This window comes from Rhipicephalus microplus, chromosome 5 (genome assembly GCF_043290135.1).
Source record: "Rhipicephalus microplus isolate Deutch F79 chromosome 5, USDA_Rmic, whole genome shotgun sequence".
Lineage (NCBI taxonomy): Eukaryota > Metazoa > Arthropoda > Arachnida > Ixodida > Ixodidae > Rhipicephalus > Rhipicephalus microplus.
In genome coordinates, this window is record NC_134704.1 from 158,092,608 (window position 1) to 158,117,847 (window position 25,240).

Sequence of the window (25,240 nt, forward strand, 5' to 3'; positions counted from 1 at the left end):
TCGGTGCCATTCTCGCTCAACGCAAGGATGGCTGCGACGAGTACGTTGTCGCCTATGCCAGCCGTACACTAGCGAAGGCAGAGCCCAACTATTTCGTCATGAAAAAGCCGTGCTTGGCTATCATTTGGGCGATAGGAAAATTTCGCACCTACCTTTACGGACGCCAGTTTGATGTTGTCACAGATCACCATGCCTTATGCTGGTTAGCGTCCATGAAAGATTCTACTGGCCGCCTCGCTCGTTGGGCTTTACGCCTTCAGGAATATGATATCCGTGTTGTTTATCGCTCAGGACGCAGACATTCAGACGCCGATGCACTATCCCGTTCTCCACTGCCTCCTGACCTTGCCTGCTTATCAACTGCCATTTGCGATTCGTCATCGTTGAGCATCATTGACATGCCATCCGAACAGCGCAAAGATCCCTGGATCAACTCTTTGCTGGACGTCCTCTCTCACAGTTCGTCAGAAACAACTGCACGCTCCCTCTCTCGTCAAGCAAGACACTGCTGTCCGTGAAGGCTTGTTGTATCGCCGCAATTACGTGACGGGCGGCCGTAGATGGCTCCTTGTCATCCCTCGTCATTTGCGTTCGGACATCTGTGCTGCCTTTCACGTTGACCCCCAGTGTGGCCACGCTGGAGTATTTAAGACTTACTCTCGCCTTCGTCTAAGATACTACTGGCGCGGCATGTATCGGCACGTTCGCCAGTACGTTCGGTCATGCACCACGTGTCAACGACGCAAGACGCCTTCTCACAGCACTGCTGGCCCTTTGCAACCCTTAACCTGCCAAGCGAGACCATTTGACCGCGTCGGAATTGATATTTATGGTCCTCTACCCAACTCTCTTCGAGGCAACCGGTGGACTATCGTCGCCGTGGATCATTTGACACGCTACGCTGAAACATCTGCGCTGCCTGCTACCACTGCGAAAGACGTTGCGTCCTTTCTTCTTCACCATCTCATTTTGCGACGCGGTGCATCTCGTGAATTACTGAGTGACCGTGGACGCATGTTTCTCTCGAACGCCGTCGACGAGCTACTCAAGGCATGTCACACTGTCCATCGGAAATCCTCGGCATACCATCCTCAAACCAATGGCATGACGGAACGCTTTAACCGTACCCTTGGAGATATGCTTGCCATGTATGCCTCTGACGAACACACTAATTGGGACCAAGTGCTCCCTTTTGTCATGTACGCGTACAACTCTGTGCCACAAAGAACCACTGGCTTTTCTCCTTTCTTCCTCCTGTACGGACGGGAGCCATCATGCTCCATGGACACCATTCTCCCTTACAGGCCTGATGTTTCCGAAGCGACGCCTGTTTCCAAAGCAGCTGCTTATGCCGAAGAGCGTCGTCAACTCGCTCGCTCATTTACCGCACAAGACCAATGGCGCCAGAAAAGTGACCACGATTCCTCTGGGTCTACTGTACACTATAACCCAGGAATGCTGGTTTGGCTCTGCGTCCCGTCTTCCTCTCCCGGTCTTTCCCCGAAGCTTTCGTCGAAATACCATGGCCCCTACCGTGAGGTGCGGCAAACATCTCCTGTGAACTATGAAAAATAGCCCATTGATCCACCTTCGGACCAACGCTGCCTTGGGCGTGAAACAGTACACGTATCACGCCTCAAACCATGCTATGACCCCCTTGTCGTGTCCTTTCCCTAGGTCGCCAGGTTGGCTCCTTTCGGCGCGGGGAGTAATTGTACCGAAGCATGGTGGCGCCAGCTCTGTGCCAGCGTGAAAGGAGATGTTGACGTCCGTGTGTGGCTCGTGCTTGCCGGGTTCCTGCCTGTACCAGCTTGTTGCAGCTAACGTTTCTCGAATAATAACCTGAGTTTTTACGCAACCTTGCTCGTTGCAATATATATATATATATATATATATATATATATATATATATATATTTCAAAAAAATTTCAAAAAAAGACTGCAGCGCGCGTGATCGAACGTCGGCCCCCCGTTCGTGAGCGCACGGTGTTAGCCACTGAACCACGAAGGAACCTTTTTCACCGTTGAAACGGCAAGCCATTCATATCTATCGCGGGGTGAAATAGCGTGTTTACAGCACTACTGCTCAAATGGCACGACGAGCGCGGTAAGAGCAAATGTCGGCGCCCAGCTCATCGCAACGCGCCGACGCGCCCTCATCTCCCACGCTTTGCTCCACGGAGGGAAGGGGCCTTGTCCGCGCACTTATCCTCTGGAAGGGAAAATCGTGCGCCTTCGGCTTTGATCAGTACAATCGCGTTTAGTTGTTTGGCACACAAGGGTCACTTCGCCCACAGTACAGGCCCCATTTGCGAAAAGAGAGCGCTTTCCAAACACAGCAAACTAACAACTGAGACACGTGTTAGTTCACACTCATATCTCTCCGTGTGATGGCGTTTCGCGCGTCGAGTGTCAAGCTTCGCGTGTCGAGTGTCAAGTTGGCGTTCCTCTTGGGTGTGTTGCTTTTGTGCGTCATTTGTGCATGAGCAGTGCGCTGCACGATTCAATATGCTTGTCGTTCTCAACATTACATTTCAAGTTGTTTCTATCACATTAAGTACTTCGCCCTTGTTGCGAAACTGTGACTGTTTTATTGAGTGAGAAGCCATGAAATGGCGCCTATTATATGCACGAATTCGCACACACACACATGCGGTAAACAGCCGCATATGTTTTATATTAGCAGTTTTTGGCACTTACGAAACGATGCCGACAGCAACACGGATATTAGGAACAACCGAAGTGGTAAGCTGTCATGAAGCGCTGGCACTCACGAGGATGGTAGCTCTCAACACTACTACACAAATCATCCTCAGTAGATGGTGCCTGCCTACAATTCGCGTTAACACGACATGACGGCTGTGTCATAGAAGTACATATGTATTGTTTATATAATTCGATAGCTAGTACTGCAACCATGAGTGACGTTTTTTGAACATTAGGATCATTTGCAAAGTATTTCCGAGGCTTGGCGTGCCTCTATGGTAGAATGCTTGATTGCCAAGCAGAATTCCAGAGCTCGATTTCTTCTGCGACACTGCTAATTGTTCTTTGCATTCGTCCTGACAACGGTGCCTAAGTCAGCTTGTTTCTTAACGCTCAAGCGTAAAAAAATTATTTATGTGTATTCTCGCTGCTACTGGGTAGATATAAAACTTCTGTGACCTGTGGCCCATACGCGCATACCCGTGGCATATACGCGCCCATCGAGGATAAGTGTCACTGTTGTTTGCAATTGTTCGACCATGTACGCACCGATATTATGACATTATTCAGATCATGACGAGCATATTGTATTCGTCTAACCATTTTACCCTCCCGTACTGATTTCGGTGTACCCCAAGTTGAACACGAGATCACGAACACCCAGATGTAGGCGGCTAGATAGATAGATAGATAGACAGACAGACAGATAGATAGTTAGATAGATAGATAGATAGATAGATAGATAGATAGATAGATAGATAGATAGATAGATAGATAGACAGATAAACAAATATATAAATAGATAGATAGATAGATAGATAGATAGATAGATAGATAGATGGATAGATAGATAGATAGATAGATAGATAGATAGATAGATAGATAGATAGATAGATAGATAGATAGATAGATAGATAGATAGATAGATAGATAGATAGATAGATAGATAGATAGATAGATAGATAGATAGATACGCATATGCATATATGCTCAAAGTACCATCAGAATACAAAGAATTGCTTCGAATTTTTTTATAAAGAGGCAATCAAAATTTGTCACTTTGCAGTCTGAGTGGCATTCGGGCATTCTGACATACAGCCACATCAGTGGCTGCAACTTTATAAATTTTTAAATATCGCTACAAAGGCATCACCTTTAACAAAGAATCACGTTAACTGATAAATTATGGTGTGGTCAAAGAGATGCCATAAAACCAGTTGCCATAGAATGTATATTGTGCGATAAGTAGGTGGTTTTAACGCTTCCAACCCACTACAAAGGGCTCGACCACATTTACTCATATAATCAGCCACATCATGAAGTGCACGTATTTCTTTATATACGCGTAGTGCACACTTTTCTTCTCGGTCGAATGAAGATTAAGGGTATAGTCAGTACTCCCGTAGTTTTCAAAATCATGAAGGTTTTTGACGTAATGGGTAATTTCCAAATGGACATATATTATGCGAACCACGAGAATTTGACACGAGTTCTACAAAGACAGCCCTTCCAGCTTTCGCCCTCACTGCGCAGCATATTTTGCGCAGGCATGGTATTTCGTTTTGAACTGATTGAGCTGAATTACTGACGCTCTCCTTCTTTTTGCCAGAAGCAATACCACTGTGCGTAATGAGTGGAACAATGGTATATAGAACATGCTTTTAGACAGACGATGAATAGCATTGCATTGTCTGCTAGATCTGCTTTGTTTTGCCCTTGAGACAATCAGCAAATAGCTCTTAACTTCTTCCCTTGTATTAGTCGACAAGCCGTACAGAGAAAAAATGGACTTACGAAACCAGGGCAAGGTTCTGCAAAGTGTACTGGACGGCTAGTCCCTCTCATCTTTGCTAGTCTGAAACAAGGGTGAATGAATCGCTGAATAAAATATAAGTAACAATACTGAAATATCATGTGTAATCATGATGTAAATGGGCTTAATGAAGTGTCACAGGTGAAAGTCATTGCCAAAAATTTCAAGGAAAGCATTGGCAAGCGATATGATCACATACATTCTTCTGTAATTTGGAGCTTTCATGCTGTGATGATCATTGTCTTAATCATTGCGGCCCCCATCCACGTTTGCGAAGTATGATAAGCATATGCGTGAAATTCTGAGCTCAATATTGCGTTTCTGATGTGCAGTGGAACAGCATTAGCGGTGTGTATGTGCGCCACAGAGAGGATGACCGATGTCACTTGAACGCTACTCGAAAACAGCGTTCATTGGAAGACCTCTGGTCGCAATAAAATGAGAAATTGTACACCTACTTCACGCAACACAAAAGCGAAGTTTTACAGTTAATTTTTTTATTATTGTGTATTGTATTCTCACTCGCGGTGTGAAGCTCATGAAAAGTTTTGATCTAGACGTGTGCTTTGTCTTAATCGTCTAAGTAATCAGGCTATTTCATGTCAGCTGCAAAAGCATGCCATCACATAAGGATCTCTGATTTGCGCTATTTTGTGAATGAGAATTCTATTTCACGGCTGTGAAGTTTTTTAATTTACCAGGTCCACTAACGCTAAACATTTTCTTGCAACAATTTACATCTCTGGTTCTTTATCCTCTTGTCCTTTCTAATCATCAACTCTCTGTTTTTCGGCTTACATAACCAGCTTAGCCTACTGTTCCCAGGACGGCGAAAATGTCTCATGCTTTTTTGCTTCTGTAAGCCATTTTGTGCCTCTAATTGTGTTTTGCATATTTGTCTTTCATAGCACGTCACACTGCTCTTAACTTCTTCATGAGCCACTTCTTTGTTAATCACTGACTCTCCCTACCATGTATCATTGCGGGAATCGTTCAATGGTCGTACATTTTAAGGTTAAGTAACAGAGTTGAATCACTTGTTATGATATAGGAATGCCTACCGGGGAAATAGCGGTACTTTAGTGGACACGGGAACAGCACCATGCCGACGTTTCCGAATCTACTGTTCAACATGCAGGCTTTTCCAGTGCTCCTGCTGTCGTGGTCAACGGTTCCCATTGCCAGCCCGATAAACGTTCCTGCTGCGCCGATAGCACCGATAGCGCTTTCGTCCGTGATTGACTCCGGGCATGTGCACTTTCCGGCTTAACTTCCTTCGGCCATCGACTACAGACAGCCAACTATATCGACCCTGACATCACCCTCGGCGAAGAATTTAATCTGCTGCTACCACCGATCTTCCTTCAGTGGACACGGGAACAGCACCACGCCGACGTTTCCTGATTCACTGTTAAACATGAAGGTGCGTAAGCCGTAACCACTTTTTGCTAGGAAGTCAGATGATGCCTTTTTGGTAGTGTTCCCGTGTTCACGAACACTTTGCGCACTTTTGTTGGACTGTATTTCAATGTTTTTGCTTTTACCACGCTCTGGTGACATCGAAATCAATCCAGGACGCACTACTCATTCTGAAAATCTTTTTTAGATATTGAATCGTTGCCGGCCCCACCACGGTGGTCTCATTGATATGTGGGGTTTAACGTCCCAAAACCACCATATGATTATGAGAGACGCCGTAGTGGAGGGCTCCGGAAATTTCGACCACCTGGGGTTCTTTAACGTGCACCCAAAACTGAGTACACGGATCCACAACATTTCCGCCTCCATCGGAAATGCAGCCGCCGCAGCCGGGATTTGAACCCGCGACCTGCGGGTCAGCAGCCACGCCACGGTGGTCTAGTGGTTAAGGTACTCGGGTGCTGACCCGCAGGTCGCGGGATCAAATCCCGGCTGTGGCGGCTGCATTTCTGATGGAGGCGCAATTGTTGTAGTCCCGTGTACTCAGATTTGGGTGCACCCCAGGTGGTCAAAATTTCCAGAGCCCTCCACTACGGCGTCTCTCATAGTCATATGGTGGTTTTGGGACGTTAAACCCCACAAATCAATCAATCATTGAATCGTTGCCGGAAAACCCAACCGAGCAGATGTCCATTCTCTTTAAATTAATCAAGGATATTCATACGCGATCGTTACAAAGTGCAAAGGTTCAGAACGAATTTGCTGTCGACATAAAGTATATTAAATTTAGCCAAAAGAACATAGAGACAACAGTTGTGGCTGTACAAAAGCGCCTGGACGATCTCGAGCAAAAATCTGAAACCCTAGACAAATATAAGGAACAGTTATCTGAAATGCATGTTTCAGTCAACAACGTTGAAGCACGTAATACTTCGTTTCAATCACGACTTGACGACTTAGAAGACCGTTCAATGCGCAATAATCTTGTCTCCTAAGGCTTTTTCGATTCTAAAGAAGCATGGCAGGAGACAGAAGCCGAACCAACTGCTGAAATAAAGTCAGTTCTTGGTTCCTTCACAGGACGGCCAAATTGTGAGGACGCACAGGTTGGGCTTCTTCTATCCCACGAAATCCCACCCAATAATTGTCAAGCTTACTGGCTTTAAATCTGAAGAGCAACTGCCAGCATTTCGAGGCCAATTAAAATAAATAAATATTGGTGTCTCCAAAGATTTTTCAACAACCTCTCGTCTTGTCCGCAAAAAGCTAATCGAATTCTGTAACAATCAGCCTAATCCTGCCTCCTTTAAACTCCGCTACAATCAGCTAATAGGAAACAACAACTGTTACGTTTATAATGCTAGCCTTGGCATTGTCGGTGAATTGCAATCGCATACGTCTCACGGAGGTCGCATTCGACATCCTTCTACAAATAGTGCACAATAAAAATAGTGAGAGGGGCGGTGGTGTATTATCATCTTCCACAGCTCAGATCTTCATCCTTTAATCTAAAACGAGAAGCATTGCAAATAAATCTGACTTCTTATAATCCGCGATAGAATTGTGCGGGGCTCATGTAATTGCTTTCACGGAAACGTGCCTTTCTTCAAATGTGCATGACAATGAATTTCTTGATAATGCACAAAACTTTACTGTCTATCACTAACTGTGATCGCACCACGCGTCGAGGTGGAGGCGTGCTCCCTTCATGCGCACAAACATTCTCAAATGAACTCAACGATTCAATAAACATAGTTGCTTCACGTTTTCTTTCGACCCCTTTGATCTTAGTAGGTGATTTTTTATCTCCCTAACATTAATTGGATAGCTGATCTACTATGCTTATCACCCTTTTCGGCTCACGCCAAGAATTTCATAGATATCTGTTCTCTTTTGGGTCGGCATCAACTGGTCTACCAACCTACCAGGGTAACAGGTACTGCCTCAAATACACTTGACTTAATTTTGACTAACACACCCTACTTAGCTTCTGAAATCCCTTATCTGCCCGCTATCAGTAATCATTCCCTGCTTGCTTTTCACCTTAAAATGCCACCTCCCAAACGAACTAATAAGAAAAAGATGATATGGGATTTCAAAAGAGGAAACTTTGATGCCATCAGTGCTGAATTGTCTAATTTCATTGATACCTTTTGTTCTCGATTCGATGATCGCTGTGTACAAGCAACCTGGGATCTTTTTGCTGCAAAAGTAAATGAGCTCACCACAAAATACATCCCTAACCTTAACATCTTCTCTAATCAGAAAGCACCATGGTACAACGCCTACATCAGACGACTGTCTAACTGTAAGAAACGACTTTACAAATCTGCGACACTGACACCTACTGAAGAACGTTGGGCGATTTACAAGGCTGCATACAACGCTTACGTTGCCGCCCTGAAATCCCCCAAGTTTCACTTTGTTTCTCGTACACTGCCAGAAACGCTCTCAACCAATGTACGCAAATTTTGGCACCTAATTAACCCTTTGCCTGAGAACAGCATAGCTCTAGTATTTAATTTTGACAATTCAGTTCCTACTAACATATGTACCGATCTTCTTAATGACACTTTCAAAAACAACTTTTCTTCAGTTGGTAACGTCATTCCGCCTCATGCGCAGAACCCTGACTATATCGTCATGCCCCCAATTTTCATCAATCCTTCTGGTATCGCTAAACGTATAAATAACTTGCCCAATCACTCTCCTCCTGGTCACGACAATATCGGTTCTAAATTTCTGAAGAGCACCATCACTTACAATTCGTTGATACTTGCAAAAATCTTTCAACAATTCTTGAATACATCAGCTATTCCTATACAATGGAAAATCGGGTGGGTAGTGCCAATTTTTAAATTGGGTAATAAACACTCTCTGAATAAATATTGCCCAATTTTTCTAACAAGCACTTCCTGTAATGTATAAGAACATGTAATTTTTTCAACCTCAGTACCATTCTTGAATCTAACTCTTTTTTACACCTGCGCAACATGGCTTCCGCAAGCATTTTTCATGTGACACACAACTCATATCATTCACTCACAAACTGCATCAGATTTCGGACCGATCATCATACGCCGACTGTATTTCTTTAGACTTCCTTAAGGCTTTCGACAAAGTCTGTCACCAACCACTACTTTTTAAATGGAGCCTTTTAAACCTTGACAATATTTTACTGAAATGGATTGAGTGTTTTTTTTTTATTTACCAGGATTCAGAACGTTACTGCTAACAATAAGAACTCGTCATCGGCAACGGTTCATTCAAGAGTACCGCAAAGGTCACTCCTTGGTCCGCTTCTCTTTCTTATTTATATTAACGACCTCACGTATTCTATTTCTTCTAACATGCACTTTTTTGCAGAGGATTGCGTCATTTTTCGCGAAATAATCTGTGATAATGACATTTCGTTCCTTCATCCTGATCTTAACACCGTAGCAGCCTGGTGCAGCATATGGCGAATAAACTTAAACATTGGCAAATTTAACGTAATGCGCTTAACAAGACCACCCAACACCCCACTAACATACTACATAAACAACATCCCGCTCGATTCGGTCAACTCGTACATATACTTGGTTGTTCTTATCACGACAAACCTATCTTGGGCACCTCACATCTAATACATCACTAATAATGCCAATCACATGTTAGGCTACATACGTCGTAACTTTTCCAAAGCACCATCAGCATGAAAAGTGCTCTTATACAACACGTTGATAAGATCCAAACTCGGATATGCCTCTTCTGTGTGGGATCCTTACTACGATAACTTGACCTTTCGCTAGAACTTGTACAGAATAACTGTCCGTTTCATACTGTCAAACTGTAAACGCACTGCCAGTATAACTTCAATAAAACCCAACCTAGGCCTACCTTTACTTGCACCCAGTCGTCAAATATCCCGCTTGGCCACTATTCACAAAATATTTCATCATCCCGCTCTTCATGACCAACTAATCCTCAATTCTTAGTACATATCTCATCGTATCGACCATTGTCTTAAGGTTGGCATTGTATTATGAAACTCGCAGTGTTTTTATCGATCATTGATCAGATTCCAACCATGTACCTAAAAACACAGTAACTATTACTAATAACCATATATCTGTCAAGACTTAACTAATTTTGTATAATTATTAAGTGTACAAAGCATTATGCTTGCATTTTATGTAATATTTTCATAATGTATGGAATTCGTTGTACTTACGCAGCTAAGATTGTATATTGAGTATTTTTTGTTAGTTGAAGAACTTCTTTTTATGCTGTATTTTGTTCTTTGTAAACTTGTAACCACTCCCCTCTATATTACCACAAGGCTTTTAGGGTAAATAAAATGAAATAAAAAGATAAAATGAAACATCCGTCTCCTTAGGTGAACTTTCTTAATAAACTTTTCTATTCTTGAACCAAATTGCGTTCTGCCATCAATCTCATGCACTCAATCATTCTTCAAAATTTCGAGTATTTTTTGTGCCTTGAAAAGTTATTCTGTGATGTAAATAAAAACTTCGTTCCATTGGTGTTTTAAACTATTTATATTGGTCATCGTTATGATTACATAAAAGTCTGATGTCGCCTCTGAGCCATGTTTTTGAGGTATCCCCAGTTTCTACATCTGCCTCATTCTTCGCAATCTAGTCATTTGAATATTTTATGCAAGCGTGCTGTTGAAAAGACAGCGCTTATTTGTCACGCTCTAATTTTTCGGCTTCGAAATTTACTATTATGCTTGTTAAAAAGAAAGTGGACCTTCTGTTGACACTTTTTGGATGTGAGCTGGGGCATTCAGGAATGCACCTTGAACTCCTACACGCCTTGATTCGGCCGAGCATATATGTGTACTTCTATTACAGAGAGTGTTTCTTCTAGTAATTTAATGAAGCATAAACAATTCTGCTGAAGTTGGCGGCTTCTTTTATTATTCATCTGGCCGCATGAGTTTGAATAATTGATAAATATATTTTCCTGTTTAAATACCTGCCTAATACCTGTTTAAATTGGCGTCATGTGTGGTTGTTATCCTATTGAAGCTGATTATCAGAATAGTTGGAATAATTTAAGAAATTTGAGTTTCGCAGGTATTATTCAATTATATCTTGTTTCTGGTATGCCACTTGTTGAAAGGGCACAAATTGTCATGCGGAAGTTGAGGATAAGCTAGTTTACTGACCAAGCTGCGTGACCTGACTGCTCACTGTTCATTTGCTTTCAAGAACCAATGTTTTGGCACGTACCCAGTATTGCGTTTGGCTATTAAGCCGGTGGTTAAAAAATGAAGAAAAAAGCCTAAAAGTTTGATGAAGGAAAAATAGGTATTGAGTAATCTGGGGAATATAAAATTGGCTATTCATAGGGTACGTACAAATAAAGACCGTACAGAACTAATTGTTAAAATAAATAAATATTAGCCCCACAGCGGTGGTATAGTGCCTAAGGTACTCGGTTGCTTTCTCGCAGGTCGCAGGATTGCATCCCAGCTGCGGTGGTTGCATTTCCGATGGAGGCGGAAATGTTGTAGGCCCATGTGCTCAGATATGGGCGCACGTTAAAAAACCCCAGGTGGTCGAATTTTCGGGAGCCCTTCACTACGGCACCTCTCATATTCTTATGGTGGTTTTGAGACGTTACACCTACATATCAATATCAAAAATGAATAAATAAAAAGACCTCCAAGGAACTACAATTTTATTTGGAATGACCTAACAAGTGAACCTTCCTGTGAATGTTATGCAGACGCTCCCGTTGCTGTGGCCCAGAAATGAAGCCACAAGGAAAATTATATTCTGAGAATTAAAAGTGTTGCTCATGTTTTTTTATTTTGAAAATTTTGTTTTGTTAAGCTTGTGAGACATCAGAAAAAGTGGCAGATCCCACGTACAGTCAGAATCGATGATATGCGAAGCACGAATTAGAAAGGTTGATATGTCATTTTAAAATCAGTATAACCTTACGAGGCGGAGATATATTGGGCCGTACGTGACGTCCTTGTCATTATTATCATAATTGCACATGTCATTTACATTCGTCGTCAACTCCCGTCACCTCATACTAAATTTGGTATATGTGGAGCTAGTAGTAGGACCTCGAGTGCGGTCTATGAGCGTAGCATGTCGTCAAATTTACCTTACATGCATGTGAAGATTATCTTGTTTGGACGTGTCATTTGCCGTTGTCGTCTATTCACGTCACGTAATACAACCTTTCGTATATGTTAAGCTAGCAAAACGGGAGGAAGCACGCTATGAGCACGGTGTGTTGTCATGTTCTTACATGACACGCGTGTAACGATTATCATGTTTGCACATGCCATATACTTTCGTCATCCACTGACGTCACTTAACACGGAATTTGGTAAACGTGGCGCTTGCAAAACGGCTAAGATCGCATCATGAAGGGCCCAATATACTCCAATACAGCGTTTACGCTCACGCACGCTGGGCACAACGACGCAATGATCGCAAAATGCGAGCACTTCATAGTCTGACGCCTGGCGCGACCAGCGCGACCAGCGTCCGCCGGAGCGGTCCGACGGCAACCGGCGCGAAATGCGACATACTGCATTTTGCGCCCATGAATTAGCCAGACAACACTGCGTCTCTCTCTTTTCGTGACGGATGGAAGCCGGGCGCGCTGAAATGTACATGCGTCTAAGTAGTGCATCGCAGCGTCCGTCTGCGAGTATATGGCAGGACCGGTGCCTGGCGTAGCAATGCCAGCATGACCCTACGAAATGTACGCCGGTGAGCACGTGCACCGCGTCACGTCGAAATGTATTGGCGCCTTGACTGTGGCATGTAGTCATGTTTTGACATGACACGCATCTGATGATTAACATGTTTGCACCAGTCACATACCACCGTTATCCATTGTCATCACGTAATACCGAATTTGGCATGCGTAAAGCTAGCGAAACGGCCGTGAGCACATCATGAGCGTAGCATGTAGTCACGTTGTTACATTACATGCATCTCATGTTTATTACGTGTGCACCAGTATTATACCTGTGTCATGCATACACGTACCGTAATACTAATTTTGGTATGAGTGAAGCTAGTGAGACGGCCGCCAGCGCATCTTGAGCGTGGCATGTAGTCGTGTTGTTACGTAACAAGCACCTCATGATTATCATGTTTGAATCAGTCACATACCTTCGTAATCCAGTCAAGTACCGTTATATCAAATTTGGCATATAAGACGCTAGCGAAACGACCGCGAGCGCATCATAGGCTTAGCATGTAGTCATGCTGTTACATTACACTCATCTCATGATTTTCATGTTAGGGTCTGTCGCTTGTTTTCGTCACACAATCATGTCCTCCCATACCTGTTTTGCAACATGCTATGTTGACGAAACCACCGCAAGAACTACTGGACCATAAAATGTAAATCATAACGTTCACGAAATTCATCTCACGATTTTCGTGTTATGACTAGTCAAATATGTTCTTCATACAGTCCTGTTATGCCTACCAAGTTTGGTATTATTACCATAATGGAAACGGCCAGGAGAGCTGAAAGTTGTAGGTGGCCAGATAGATAGACAGGTGATAGATAGATAGATAGATAGATAGATAGATAGATAGATAGATAGATAGATAGATAGATGGATAGATAGATAGATAGATAGATAGATAGATAGATAGATAGATAGATAGATAGATAGATAGATAGATAGATAGATAGATAGATAGATAGATAGATAGATAGATAGATAGATAGATAGATAGATAGATAGATAGATAGATAGATAGACACGCGCAATGTCGCCGAAGTTCGCTAAGAAATGCTTCACATTCAAGAAGTAATTCTCGCGCGTGAGCGGTGCATAACCCCAACGTGCTGATTGCTCTCGTCTTCTTCAAAGCACCAAGGATCGCCCGAGCCCTCACCTACTATACGTTAGCTGCTAACGCAGAAGCGTTAAAGAGCTCTTTCCGCAGAAATTCCAATGTTGGTAGCTGCATCATTGTCGGCGTCATTGATGGTGAGCGAAAAGTCCTCATCATGCCCATGACTGAAAAATCGAGAAAAATGCAAATGAAATAAATAATGGAAAACTTTCAGTCTGAGTGAGAGTCGAATCTAGGACATTTGCGTGCAAAAGAAGTGTTTTATCACACAGTCACGCATCTTTCCCTTACTTTTGTTGTATTTCTTGTCTTGCATACTCGAAAATATAACAATTGTTGTGGCACAGTGATGCATTTACTCAGCAAGATTATTGGCATAAATATTGCACAAGTATTCAAGGGCCTATACCCGTGCCACACGGGCAGGAAAAATGGCATTTACCCCTGAATGCCTTCAGATTTATTGTCATTCGCGCGGTGCCACACGGGCGAACAAAATGGCATTCATCTGAATGCCATTCGAATGCCATTCACCACCAACTGCCTTCGGCAGAACTCAGTTGACTGAGAAATGCCTACTCTCGATGACACAGCTCGGGAAGTGCGATTTACCTTAAAGTATATAAAACAAATCATATTGAGCTAAAAATGAAATTTCCCGTCTTTTATTTGCACTAAAGTCTTAAAAAGATGCTTTGAACGTTATACGAATAAAATAAAGTATTGATAATGAAACGCTTGTCAATTTAGTGTCTATTTACGCTGTGGATCTGACTAGTGTTGGCTTAGCTTGCTACGGTCGGCTGCAACGTTGTAAAACAAAGCAAGAAACTAAAACTTAGGACAACGTAATACGCTTATTTCTACATTTGATGATTATCTGATGTGTATGAAGCTTGTAAATGCTTCTTAATTTTTTTATTGCTATTTACTCCATGCTCACTTGGAAGGTGCTGTGATCGACATCATCAAGTCAAATGTCATTCGCTTTGGACGCGTAGCAGCGCCGGCGAAACGAATGTCATTCGGGAACTGAAGGCCTTCGCCACCAAATGTCATTTTCTATGCCCGTGTGGCACGGGTATTACATGCATATGTACTGTGCAGAAAGTGATTGAGCGAGTGAGTGAAACAGCTGTGTTGGGTTTGCAATAAACGTGAGTAAACTCAGCGTCACCTCGCTAGGCACACTCGGCGATGGTCACGTTAAACCTGACTGCCCTCGCACGGGCCCTCTGGATGGCCAAGATTTAAGAGGTGAAGTCCTCAGCCCTAATCATTGATGCCTCTTCATTTTCACTTGGTGGACAGGAGTACCAGCAATGGCACAGCCCCACAGGACATGGTCGAAGTCCGCATTCAAGGGGCGATCCGGGTATGATAAGTGTTCGGGGTATATCGTGTGCAGTGCCCCAGGGCTCGGGTAGGTTATTGTTTGGAGGAGTCTTAAGGTAACAGCTTGTGTTCGGCACAGCGAGGATTCACAGGGGCAATGCTTTTCTTTAGATATAATGGTGCTTGCATATCTCATTGTACGCGCAAAGAGATTCGGATCACCCAGGGGTTGACGCGTTACCCAGTTCACGCTCAGTAAAATCTTGTGTAGCCGAATGCGCCTCTTCACTCGGATTGATCGAAGCACCTTTATTGGTTCTAAAGTGTGCAGGAAACCAGACCAACAAGCAATTTTTGAGGTGCTTGACGCTTTTATGGATCTGTAGGACCTGGAGAGCCACCATTCTTATTTTAAATGCCTTAATACCAGCCTTACAGTCTGAATAAGTTGTGTCGTGCACACCGTCCGTCAATGCAAGATTAATGGCAACCTGCTCTGAAATGCTGGAGCTAGAAGTGTGGATGGTAGCGCAGGTAATTACTTGGGAATCACAGTCAACGACCACTGACTACAATGCTTTTTTTTCATTTTATTACCTTAAAGGTCCCCAGGGGACATTACATAAGGGTTGGGGTTACAAAAAACGTACAAAAAAACCATGAACTAGCTTGAAAAATGGCTTGTGACGATATGCATAAATGTTGATGGACAGGTGATTGCTGCAATAAGGTGGGGGAGGTCATTCCAGTCTTTTGCTGCACGAAGAAAAAATGAGGCTGCAAAAGTAACGGTAGGGGAACGTTGACGGGCAACTTGAAAGACATGGCCAATGCGAAATGACCGGCGAAATGGCGGGGGGGGGGGGGGTGAATTGTAAGGTTCGATTGCAAGTGGACTGTGAGAAAGTTTATGAAACAAGCAAAGGGTGGCAATGCGGCGGCGGGAAGATAGAGGGGACAGGCCCATTTCTTCTTTTAAAGATGGCACGCTAATGTGATAGGCATATGAGGAATGAATGAATCTAGTAGCACGGTTTTAAAGTGATTCGAGTGCAGTAGTGAGATACGCGTGTTGTAGGCTCCAAATTGACGATGCATATTCAAGCTTGCTTCTTACGAGGGGCTCATATGAAAATAATTTTACATGGCGGGGTGCGTTGCGCAGATGACGTTTTAGGAAGCCGAGAGTACGATTAGCAGCTGCGATGATACTCATTTTGAGAGGCCCCGCCGCAGTGGTATAGTGGCTCAGGTACACGGCTGCTGACCCGCAGATTGCGGGATCGAATCCCAGCGGCGTCGGCTGTATTTTCGATGGAGGCGAGAACGTTGTAGGCCCATGTGCTCAGATTTGGGCGCACGTTAAAGAACCTCCGGTGGTCAAATTTCCGGAGCCCTCCACTACTACTTCCCTCATAATCATATGGTGGTTTTGTGACGTTGAAGCCCACATATCAATCAAGCTATAGTATTTGAGTGTACAATGCGGCATAGACAAAGCAGGCTTATTCCTTGTCCAAGCGGGCACTGGCGAGTAAAGTTTAACGCCTTCCTCGTCGTAGTGCTGCGTGGTAGGTTGGATTAATTTTGCGTGGCATCCGCTGTATGAAATTCTTCGACCTTACGTCGTCGGGCAGCTTCACAGCATCAAAGCCGGTGACTGTGGGGTTGCGTCTTAGCATGTCGAGTATGACCCTACCAACTCAGTGCCAGACAGTCTCACAAACTGTGAAAAATCTTGATCGTCGGCAATTTCTTTGAAAGTGTTTTGAATTTCCAGCTTAAGGAGGTCTTCCGTGTGCTTTCGGACGGGAATGCCAAGGGCCACCTTGAAAACTCTTCTAACTAGGGCATTCATTTTGTTGCGTTCTGACTTGAGCGAGTTGTGCATGGCCGTCGTATAAGCAAAGTGACATAGGACACCTGTGTGAATAATACCGATCATATTGTCTTCCCTGATTCCTCGGTGTCTGTTAGCAATTCTTCTTATCAGTCCGAGGGTGCTCTTGGTCTTGGAACAAATACGCCTGATGGCGGCTTCTGGCTTGTAAAACAATTCCATTTCACAGATGAGGTACTGTCCGTTTCATGGCCGATCTCCCGTAGTGGGTTGGCCAGGACTCTGAGGAACAGCCAACCAACCAACCATTGACTCCATTGGACTCAATAAACGTTTTGAGGATTCTGATAGTGTGCACACGGGAAACTTGAGAGGCGTTACCGATGAATAACCTAATGTGGCTCTCTGTTGCTGCTTTCCAAGACTGGTGAGAACCGCCTTTGGGCCTCTTCTTGTAGGATAAGAGCTCGGACTTAGCGGGTGAGAACCATAGGCCGGTAGGGATGAAATAGGGCTCAGTCTCATCGATGGCCTCTTGCAAAGCGTTCTCAATCTGCCCTCACATCCAGTGTGGCAACAGACAGTGATGCCATTGGCATAAATTGTGTGGTTAGTGTTCAGTATCTTGTCGAAGGCCTTCAACAAGATACCATGCAAATATTGATAAACGTCTGAGAGATCACCGCCCCCTGAGTTGTCACCTTTGACCTAAGGGTAATTTGGTGTATAAAGGAGAGGGCAAATCTTTTTCAAAGGCTGCCACACAGGTAAATTGGTAAGCGTCAGCACCTCATCAATGTGAGGTACGAGTCTGGTTTCAAGTCAAGAGCTTCGTAAATTTCTGTTATATGAACAGCCATATGCATGAAGTGCATACTGCATGGGTACCCATGAAAGGTATTTCCTCTACTTGGAAATAAAGTTAAAGTAACTTCCATGCTTTACCAACACCATAGTACTATATGCACGTCACCTAATACAACGTATAATATCGCAGTAATAACGCACGGAACAGGCGTATGTTGCCATGATGAGTAGTTTTTTTCAAGTATGAAAGTGATTGATTGATTGATATGTGGGGTTTAACGTCCCAAAACCACTATATGATTATGAGAGACGCCGTAGTGGAGGGCTCCGGAAATTTAGACCACCTGGGGTTCTTTAATGTGCACCCAAATCTGAGCACACGGGCCTACAAAAGTATGAAAGTGTCGCCCACAGAAGCTCTCTTTGTGAACGCGAATGGTGAAGTTTAATTAAGAAATTTTTAGGCACCAGCATGAATGCTAGAACCCTCCAAGCTGCGTGCATAATACCAATGCCCCTTATCTCTGATCGGATAACCGGTGGCTGATGATCTTTTGGAATCATCAGTTAAAGAGTCTTTGCTTTAGTCTGAGTACCTGTTCACCGGTCAAAAGTTTGACAAAAATTGCAGCATATCCACAAAGTGAATGATGAAGAATAAGGCGAAGCGTCCAACCATTCGTGCTTCTGTCCGTACGTCTGTGCGTCTATCTCTCAGTCCATCCGCGCTTCCGTCCGTTCGTTCCTTCTTGCTTCTGTTGGTTCGTGCGTCCGTCCTTGCGTCCATCACTGCGTCCGTGATTCCGTTCATACGTGCCTTTGTCCGGACAGAAAGACGCATGGACGGATGGAGGAAAGCAAGGGCGAATGGTGAGACGGAAGCACAGGTGGAGGAACAGACAGATGCATGGGCAGATTGACAAACAGAGGCACGGAAACTCGGACAGACGGTGTAGAAATAGGTTTGCACTAGGCTTACCTACTATGCGCAACCGTGTAGGGATGCAACGTCCTCCACTGCTAATGCGTGCGAAGACGTTGCGGCCGGGTTCGTCGTTTTCTCCGGCGTGGCGCAGAAACCACGCACGAGGCAGAATAACAACAACAACGGGTTTATTAACCCAAGATGCACCACAGTGCGACACTCACGGGCTTGCAGGCCGTACAAAGAACTGCGCAAAACCAAGCAAGCATGCTTGCCTAGGGCGCTACGACTCCTGCACAAGGGCCGAAGTCGAACGCACGAACGAGAAGCCGCCTGCTTAGCAGCGCGTCAACCTCTCGTGGAGGCCTGAGATCATCTGCCGCGACGAGCGAATCTTCGGGCGCAACACAGCTCGTAGGGGAGGAGGATGTCACGCACGCCCAGTGGGAAATGGCGCTGCGTTGTGACGTAGGCCCGCGCAGCGCACCAGCGTAGCGTGCCCGGACATGCCAGCGTGGGAAGAAGCTGACTGTTGACTGGCCCAGACCAAGAGGCGCCCTCGCAGCCATCTTGGTGGATGCCGGTGCTTATGCACGCCCGGGCTACGCTGTCGGCGCGCGTGTGGCAGCTGGCAACGAGGCGCCAGGTAGGAGGGCACTCTCGATTCCCATAACGGACGGAAACATGGATGGATGGACGCATAGATGAATGAAAGCACAGACGGACCGACAGAGGGATGATAAAAAGCACGCACGCATGAACGGAAGCACGCATGCACAGGCAGACAGAAGCACGGACGAATAAACGCATGGACGGGTGGACGGACGGAAGCGTGCACGGACAGACGGACGGACGCATGGGCCGACGAAGAAAAGCACGAACATACGGGCAGACGGAAGCACACACAGATGGATGGACGGGGGAACGGACAATTGCATAGACGGTTGGACACACGAATGGACGGTCGGATGCCTCACCTCTCTCTTCATCTCTTACTCTGTCGATATGCCGGGAAAACCACTAACACTATCTAGTTTTATTATTTTAAGTACATATAAACACAACGCCATCCATTGAGGAAGTCAAAAACTAGAAGTGGCTACAAATACATACGCACGGAGGAATGACTCATTACACAAGGATCTTCAACCCTAAAAAGCGCTTCATATTCGACACGCCGACTGCTGCCTCAGTGAACGTTACAAGCCCGCTGCAATATGTACTGCCCTGACTTTTTTCAAGAATCTATGGCTTCTCTAGGAACTGTAGTTCTTTGTAGAAGTCCTCTTTCGCCTTCACAATTTCGTTAAAACGTTTAATTTAGGTTTAGTTGTCATAATGTTTTCGCTCATTGTCTTCATGGGGTCTTTATTGCTACAGCCATTTTCAAGGGATCAGTGTGTACGTTCCGTACATCAACAATATTCTTACGTCCATAAGACTGAACATTTGTGAGAATTCTGAGATAACCAACCAAGTACTTACTCCTTACGGAGTGTTCGGTAATAAACACTCTTCAAGCATTTTACACGGTGTTCTTCCTATATTCAGTTAAACTTCAGATCTTGGGCGTCGTACAATTGTGCTTCCATGTATTCAAAGCACGTTGGCGTGCAAAAGTGAGGAACTCGCCTTTATATTTTCCTATATATAAGACCAAGATGACAAAAAACTGTTCTGCGACCTTTTCTATTTTTTGTCTTCTTTTGTGCCTGAATAGAGGCGTCTGAGGGTAATATAATGCACTATGAAATACAATTGTGTAAATACGAAACAAAAACTGACCTGATTGATGCATTGTGAAGTTCCAGAAGTTTTTCTGTAAATGGTTTCCCGCTATTCTGCACAATTATAAAGACATTTGTGAGCAACGCTGGCGACAATAATACAAAGCTCTATCTCGATATATATATATATATCTATATATTTCTAATTTTTTTAGTGTATTCGGCAAGCAATAGCGAAATATCTTAAAACCATAATTTGTGCGTGGTCTCAGCCAACACCACCTAGAAAAACTGAAGGCCTCCACGCCACCTCCTTGCCCAAGTGCCTACGTTACCAAGCTCAGATCACCCCTCGGATGGCTCAGTGACAGTCTCGCCCAAAACTGTATCACGTGAGCGCACAAACAGGCAAGAAGAGCTACGGATGACTCGCAGTGGCTTCCGCAGTGACTTTGGCTTGTACCAAAACAATTTTTTTTAGTTTTGTAACAATTAGGGCGCAATTGTTGCAAAAGGTTGCAGTATTTAACTATTCGGTTTTAGTCAGGCAGCTGCATTGTCAAGTTATGGCACACCATATTACTTAAAAATTATTAAGCAGCCGCATTCCCACGCACTTCGGTCGGACTCCGTTTCACGTTTGCTGGCCACAGTGATCGAAGCAATCTAATGGAGCAGTTGGAGTCGCTCGTTTGCATGTAAGCGTGTGTCTTTTTAACGTTTGGAAGACGTATATTCTTTATTTCGCGTGGTGTTTGTGCGTGTGAACGAACCGGAAGGATGCCCGGCTGCTGTTGTGCTCTACACTGCAAGTCGAACTACACAGGAGAGCCGAGCGTGGAAGTGCACGTGTTTCCCAACGAACCGGTGCGGCGGGCAGCATGAACAAGAGTGGTTCCGCGAAAGGATTTCGCTCCTACGAAGAACCCTGGCAAGGTTCGTTTCATGGTTGAATACGGGTGCTTGTTATTTATGCAATGCACGTTTTTGTAGCTGAGTGTATCTAGCACCAGCTATAAATTGCCCAGCCTGCGTTGTCTGAGCCTGAAACGTGCTCACAGTTTATTTGTTGTATTGAAAGCCAAACCCAACCGTCTTGTTTTCGGCTGTATGAAACGTGTTTCCCCATAACATCTTTTTTTGTTGTTGTTTCAGCTCTGCGAGAAGCATTTTTCGGCCAGCGACTACGTTAAAACGTCAAAGTACACAGACATGAAGACGGGAAAGAATATTAAAGTGCCACTGAAAGTCTTCCAGCTGAAGCCGGATGCGATACCGAGTGTGTTTACGAACTGTCCTCAGTACCTCTCGTCAAAATGCGTGCACTTGGGAGGCTCAGGAAGAGAAAACAAAGCGTCTTGAGGACGAATCACTCCATATCTTCGTTGAAAAGTCTCTGGAAGAAAAATGACAACAGGAGAAGCAGAACCAAGTTACAAGCTTTTCTAAATTCCGTAATGCTCTACCAAGCTTTAACACTTCACCATTTCGGTCTGTGAAGGTTCTATTCCTGGATTTGACTGTTGATCCAGGCACCTCTGTCCGTTCTTCAGTGATAGTCTGACAGAGCATGTGTGTGGAATTGTATTTTGGGGAAACACGCATTGTGGAACTTGATGGTGTCAGTGTGCCTGCGGAGTGGCAGGACTTGCGGCAATTATGTGACATCCTTCATCGTGTTGAGCGTCTGCGCACTCCTGATGCTTCCAACAATGTCCAGTGGGCTCGTCAACTGCTTCCGTCTGTGATGGCACAGTCGGAGGAGCTGAAATGCAATGATCAGCAGCATCAGCTTCGCGCATGGCATCTGGAAATCTTGAAGTTAAATAAATCTCAAGTGGAGCTCATCCTTAATAACGCAGCACGCTACTCGCCAGACCTGCTGGTATTTGCAAGTGTCCTCAACACCATTTCGGCGCATGCGTACTGATTCCTCAGACGTTCACTGTAGGTAACGTCGCATCATCCTGAAACAATACGACATGTCTGCTTCATTCAACAGGTCAGCCCAGCCATGAAACAGCGAGACTCCTTTTTTCTGTCATATGCTAAGAAGGCTGCTGCCGCAATGAAAGAGCATGAAAAGAGAGTAACTTTAATGATGGATGAAATCCACATTCAGTCATACTTCAATTTCAAAGCTGGATCAATGCCAGGTGCAGCAGTCAACACTAGAAGCCCAGCAAATAGAGCATATGTCTTTATGACTCAGAGTTTTTTACCTTATCACAAAGATGTTGTGCATATTTTGCCAATGGCTAAAATTGATGTAAAATGCTTGCACAATTTTTTTTACGAATGCCAGCTGTCAAGCTTCAGCATATTGGATTCAATGTCATTGCTGTAATCTCGTACAACAATTCTATAAACAGGAAAACAATGTCGTTATTTTCATGCCCCCAAGACTAAAGATAATTTACCAACATCTAGATGACCATTTACGACCTTTGTTTTTCATCGTGTACCCTGTTCACTTGTTAAAATGTGTCCGAAATAACTGGTTAAATCAACGCAATGCCGGGAGATGGATGTACTTCCAGATCCAAATAGTATAGAAGCCACACCGAAAATATTGACACCATCATTCAAGACTTTATGTGAGCTGCATGAGTCTGAAAAAAATCCGGTTTTGAGGATTGCTCCGACACTCTCGTTGAAAGCTTTAAATTCGTCTAACATGGAGAGACAAAATGTTAAGTTGGCTTTGAGAATCTTCAATTTACCAACAGAGGCAGCACTTCGTAATAGCAACCTTCAGCATGCTGATAGCACAGCTCAGTACATCAACACGGTGCTAACATGGTGGAATATTGTTAATGTTAAAACTCCACGAAAGGGCCAGAGGCTGTTAGATGACCTGCAAAAGCCTATTACATCAGCATCTTGTCCCCAGTTACAGTTTTTGCAGAAAATGATGCAGTGGCTAGACTACTGGGAGAGTTTGAAGCATGATGCAGGATATTTGACAAAGGACACACACTTAGCCTTATGTTATACAACTCACGCACTCGACGAGATCGCTATCTATTGCCTTGAAGAGCTTGGTATGCAATACGTTTTGCTGGGCAAGTTTCAGACAGATTCTCTCGAAGATCGCTTTGGTCGGTACCGTCAGTTGTCTGCTGCCAACTATCATGTGCCAATCAGGCAGATTTACTAGTCCGAGACGAAGTTGCTGTTACAGAAAGTGCTTGAGCTGCCAGATATTGACATGCTGTGCGATATTCCTGTCATTTGTGTCAGCTCATTGCTAAGTCAGTTCAATATCACGGTTAGTGACAGTATTATCGAGAAGAAAGTGGCAAGGCTCCCAGCTGTCACATATGTTGCAGGATACTGTGCTAATTCTGCACTAAAAAACTTTTGGGCCAATCATGCAATGAAAACCTGGTAATGAATGATGCAGAGAGAGACATTGCCAAAACTGTCCTTATTACGAGCCTGATCAGGGGTAGGTTGAAGCTCCCCCATGAACTTGTTATAAATATTGTGCTTACCACAGAAATAGTGCTCGACAAGCTTAAAAGTCCATGCTTTGCCTCTCAGTTCTTTGCACTTCCTAAGCAGAAAGAAATACCAGTGGCTGTTGCGTATGGCATCCTCAGTGATAAAGAGAACCTGGATGTTTGTGCTGATGGACATGCTCCTCAACAGGTCATGCATTACATTTTAAGTGCTGCAGCAAACCCCAATCTAAACAACTTGTGCAATTACGAACTTGTGCAAGACAGCTAACAACAAGTTGTCTGCAACAAAGGCAAAAACACCAAATGAAAAGTTGCCTGCCTCAAAGGCAAAGCAAAAACATGAAACTATTAAAAGCGGAGGTGCCTTTTATGCAGTCTTATTTTGACAGTATGGTTTGTGAATGTAATGTTTTTTACTTCCATCAGTGCCAAGTAAATTTCTAACCTCCTCAACGACTATGTCTTAACAACAGATCTCGTAAATTCATGAATTACGAAGCAAGAATTTCAAGAAACAATAAGAATTGTTACTTTCAGGGGCCAAAACTAAGGTTAATCAATGAAGACTATTATTCCGCATCAATGTTATGTTTTCTTTGTTTTGCTTTTTTTCGCATGTGGCTCGCGAACCCTATCACTTTGCAGTTGGTTGTCGTTCATTTCTTTTTTCTTTATTGCTCGAGAGCTACACGTGTATCAATTCTTATATTTGTGCGTCTACCTTTTAGTGCCAAAACCTGCAAATGTGTATAAATTGATGTTTTTTTCAATTATTCACTTTGCTTTTGATTTTGATTTTGATTGTACATATCATCTGTGTAAAACAAGTGTAGTTGATTATTTTCATGTATGCTTTTATGTACAAAATGTTGTCTTTCTGCTGCGGCTGCTGCTGTATGGGTGGCACGGCCCCTGTCAGGCAATGTTTGCCTTTAGCCGTGTCTTCTTGGACAAACCAGTGTTTGTTCAAAATAAACAAATAAAGAAAGAAAGAAAACACCCTGCATCCTGCCATTTGTCAGCGGGCTGCTAATCTCCATCTTTCTGTTCTGCGCGAAAATGGTGCACATCTGTGTCCTGCATGTTTTAGGCAACAATTCGTGCCCTGTTGTCGCAGAAATGTACCTACTTCTTCCAGACGCTGAGTCGCATGTGCAGTTTTACTAATGTGTCCTGGACAGAGCAGTCTGTCACCACTGTATGTAATAAACAAGCTTTTACTGCTGCTGAGAATAAATGAGTGTCATTTTATGTTTAAGCATGAGTATGTTTTTTTTTCACTTTCAGCTGCTGATATTCTACTTTCATGTAACGTCAAATTATGCCATTTTTTCAAATATACCTG

At 43.9% G+C, this 25,240-nt stretch overlaps 1 protein-coding gene across 11 annotated transcripts in view; it reads right to left on the reverse strand.

The window, feature by feature from the left end:
- Positions 1-25,240, reverse strand: part of LOC119173336 (uncharacterized) — a 763,312-nt gene that overhangs the window by 66,234 nt on the left and 671,838 nt on the right. For 3 of the 11 annotated variants that reach the window (XR_012895464.1, XM_075896119.1, XM_075896117.1), the window contains 2 exons: positions 20,487-20,542; positions 4,501-4,561 (listed from right to left, as the gene is read on the reverse strand). The exons of 2 other annotated variants lie outside the window; for them this stretch is intronic. Coding sequence is in view for 7 of the 9 variants with exons in the window: in XM_075896119.1 (XP_075752234.1) it covers positions 4,501-4,561; positions 20,487-20,542 (117 nt within the window). In the remaining 2 variants the exon portion in view is untranslated. Of the gene's footprint in view, positions 1-4,500; positions 4,562-13,833; positions 13,959-20,486; positions 20,543-25,240 lie in introns of all 11 variants that reach the window. 6 more of the 11 variants (XM_075896116.1, XM_075896114.1, XM_075896113.1 and 3 more) reach the window with 3 other exon arrangements.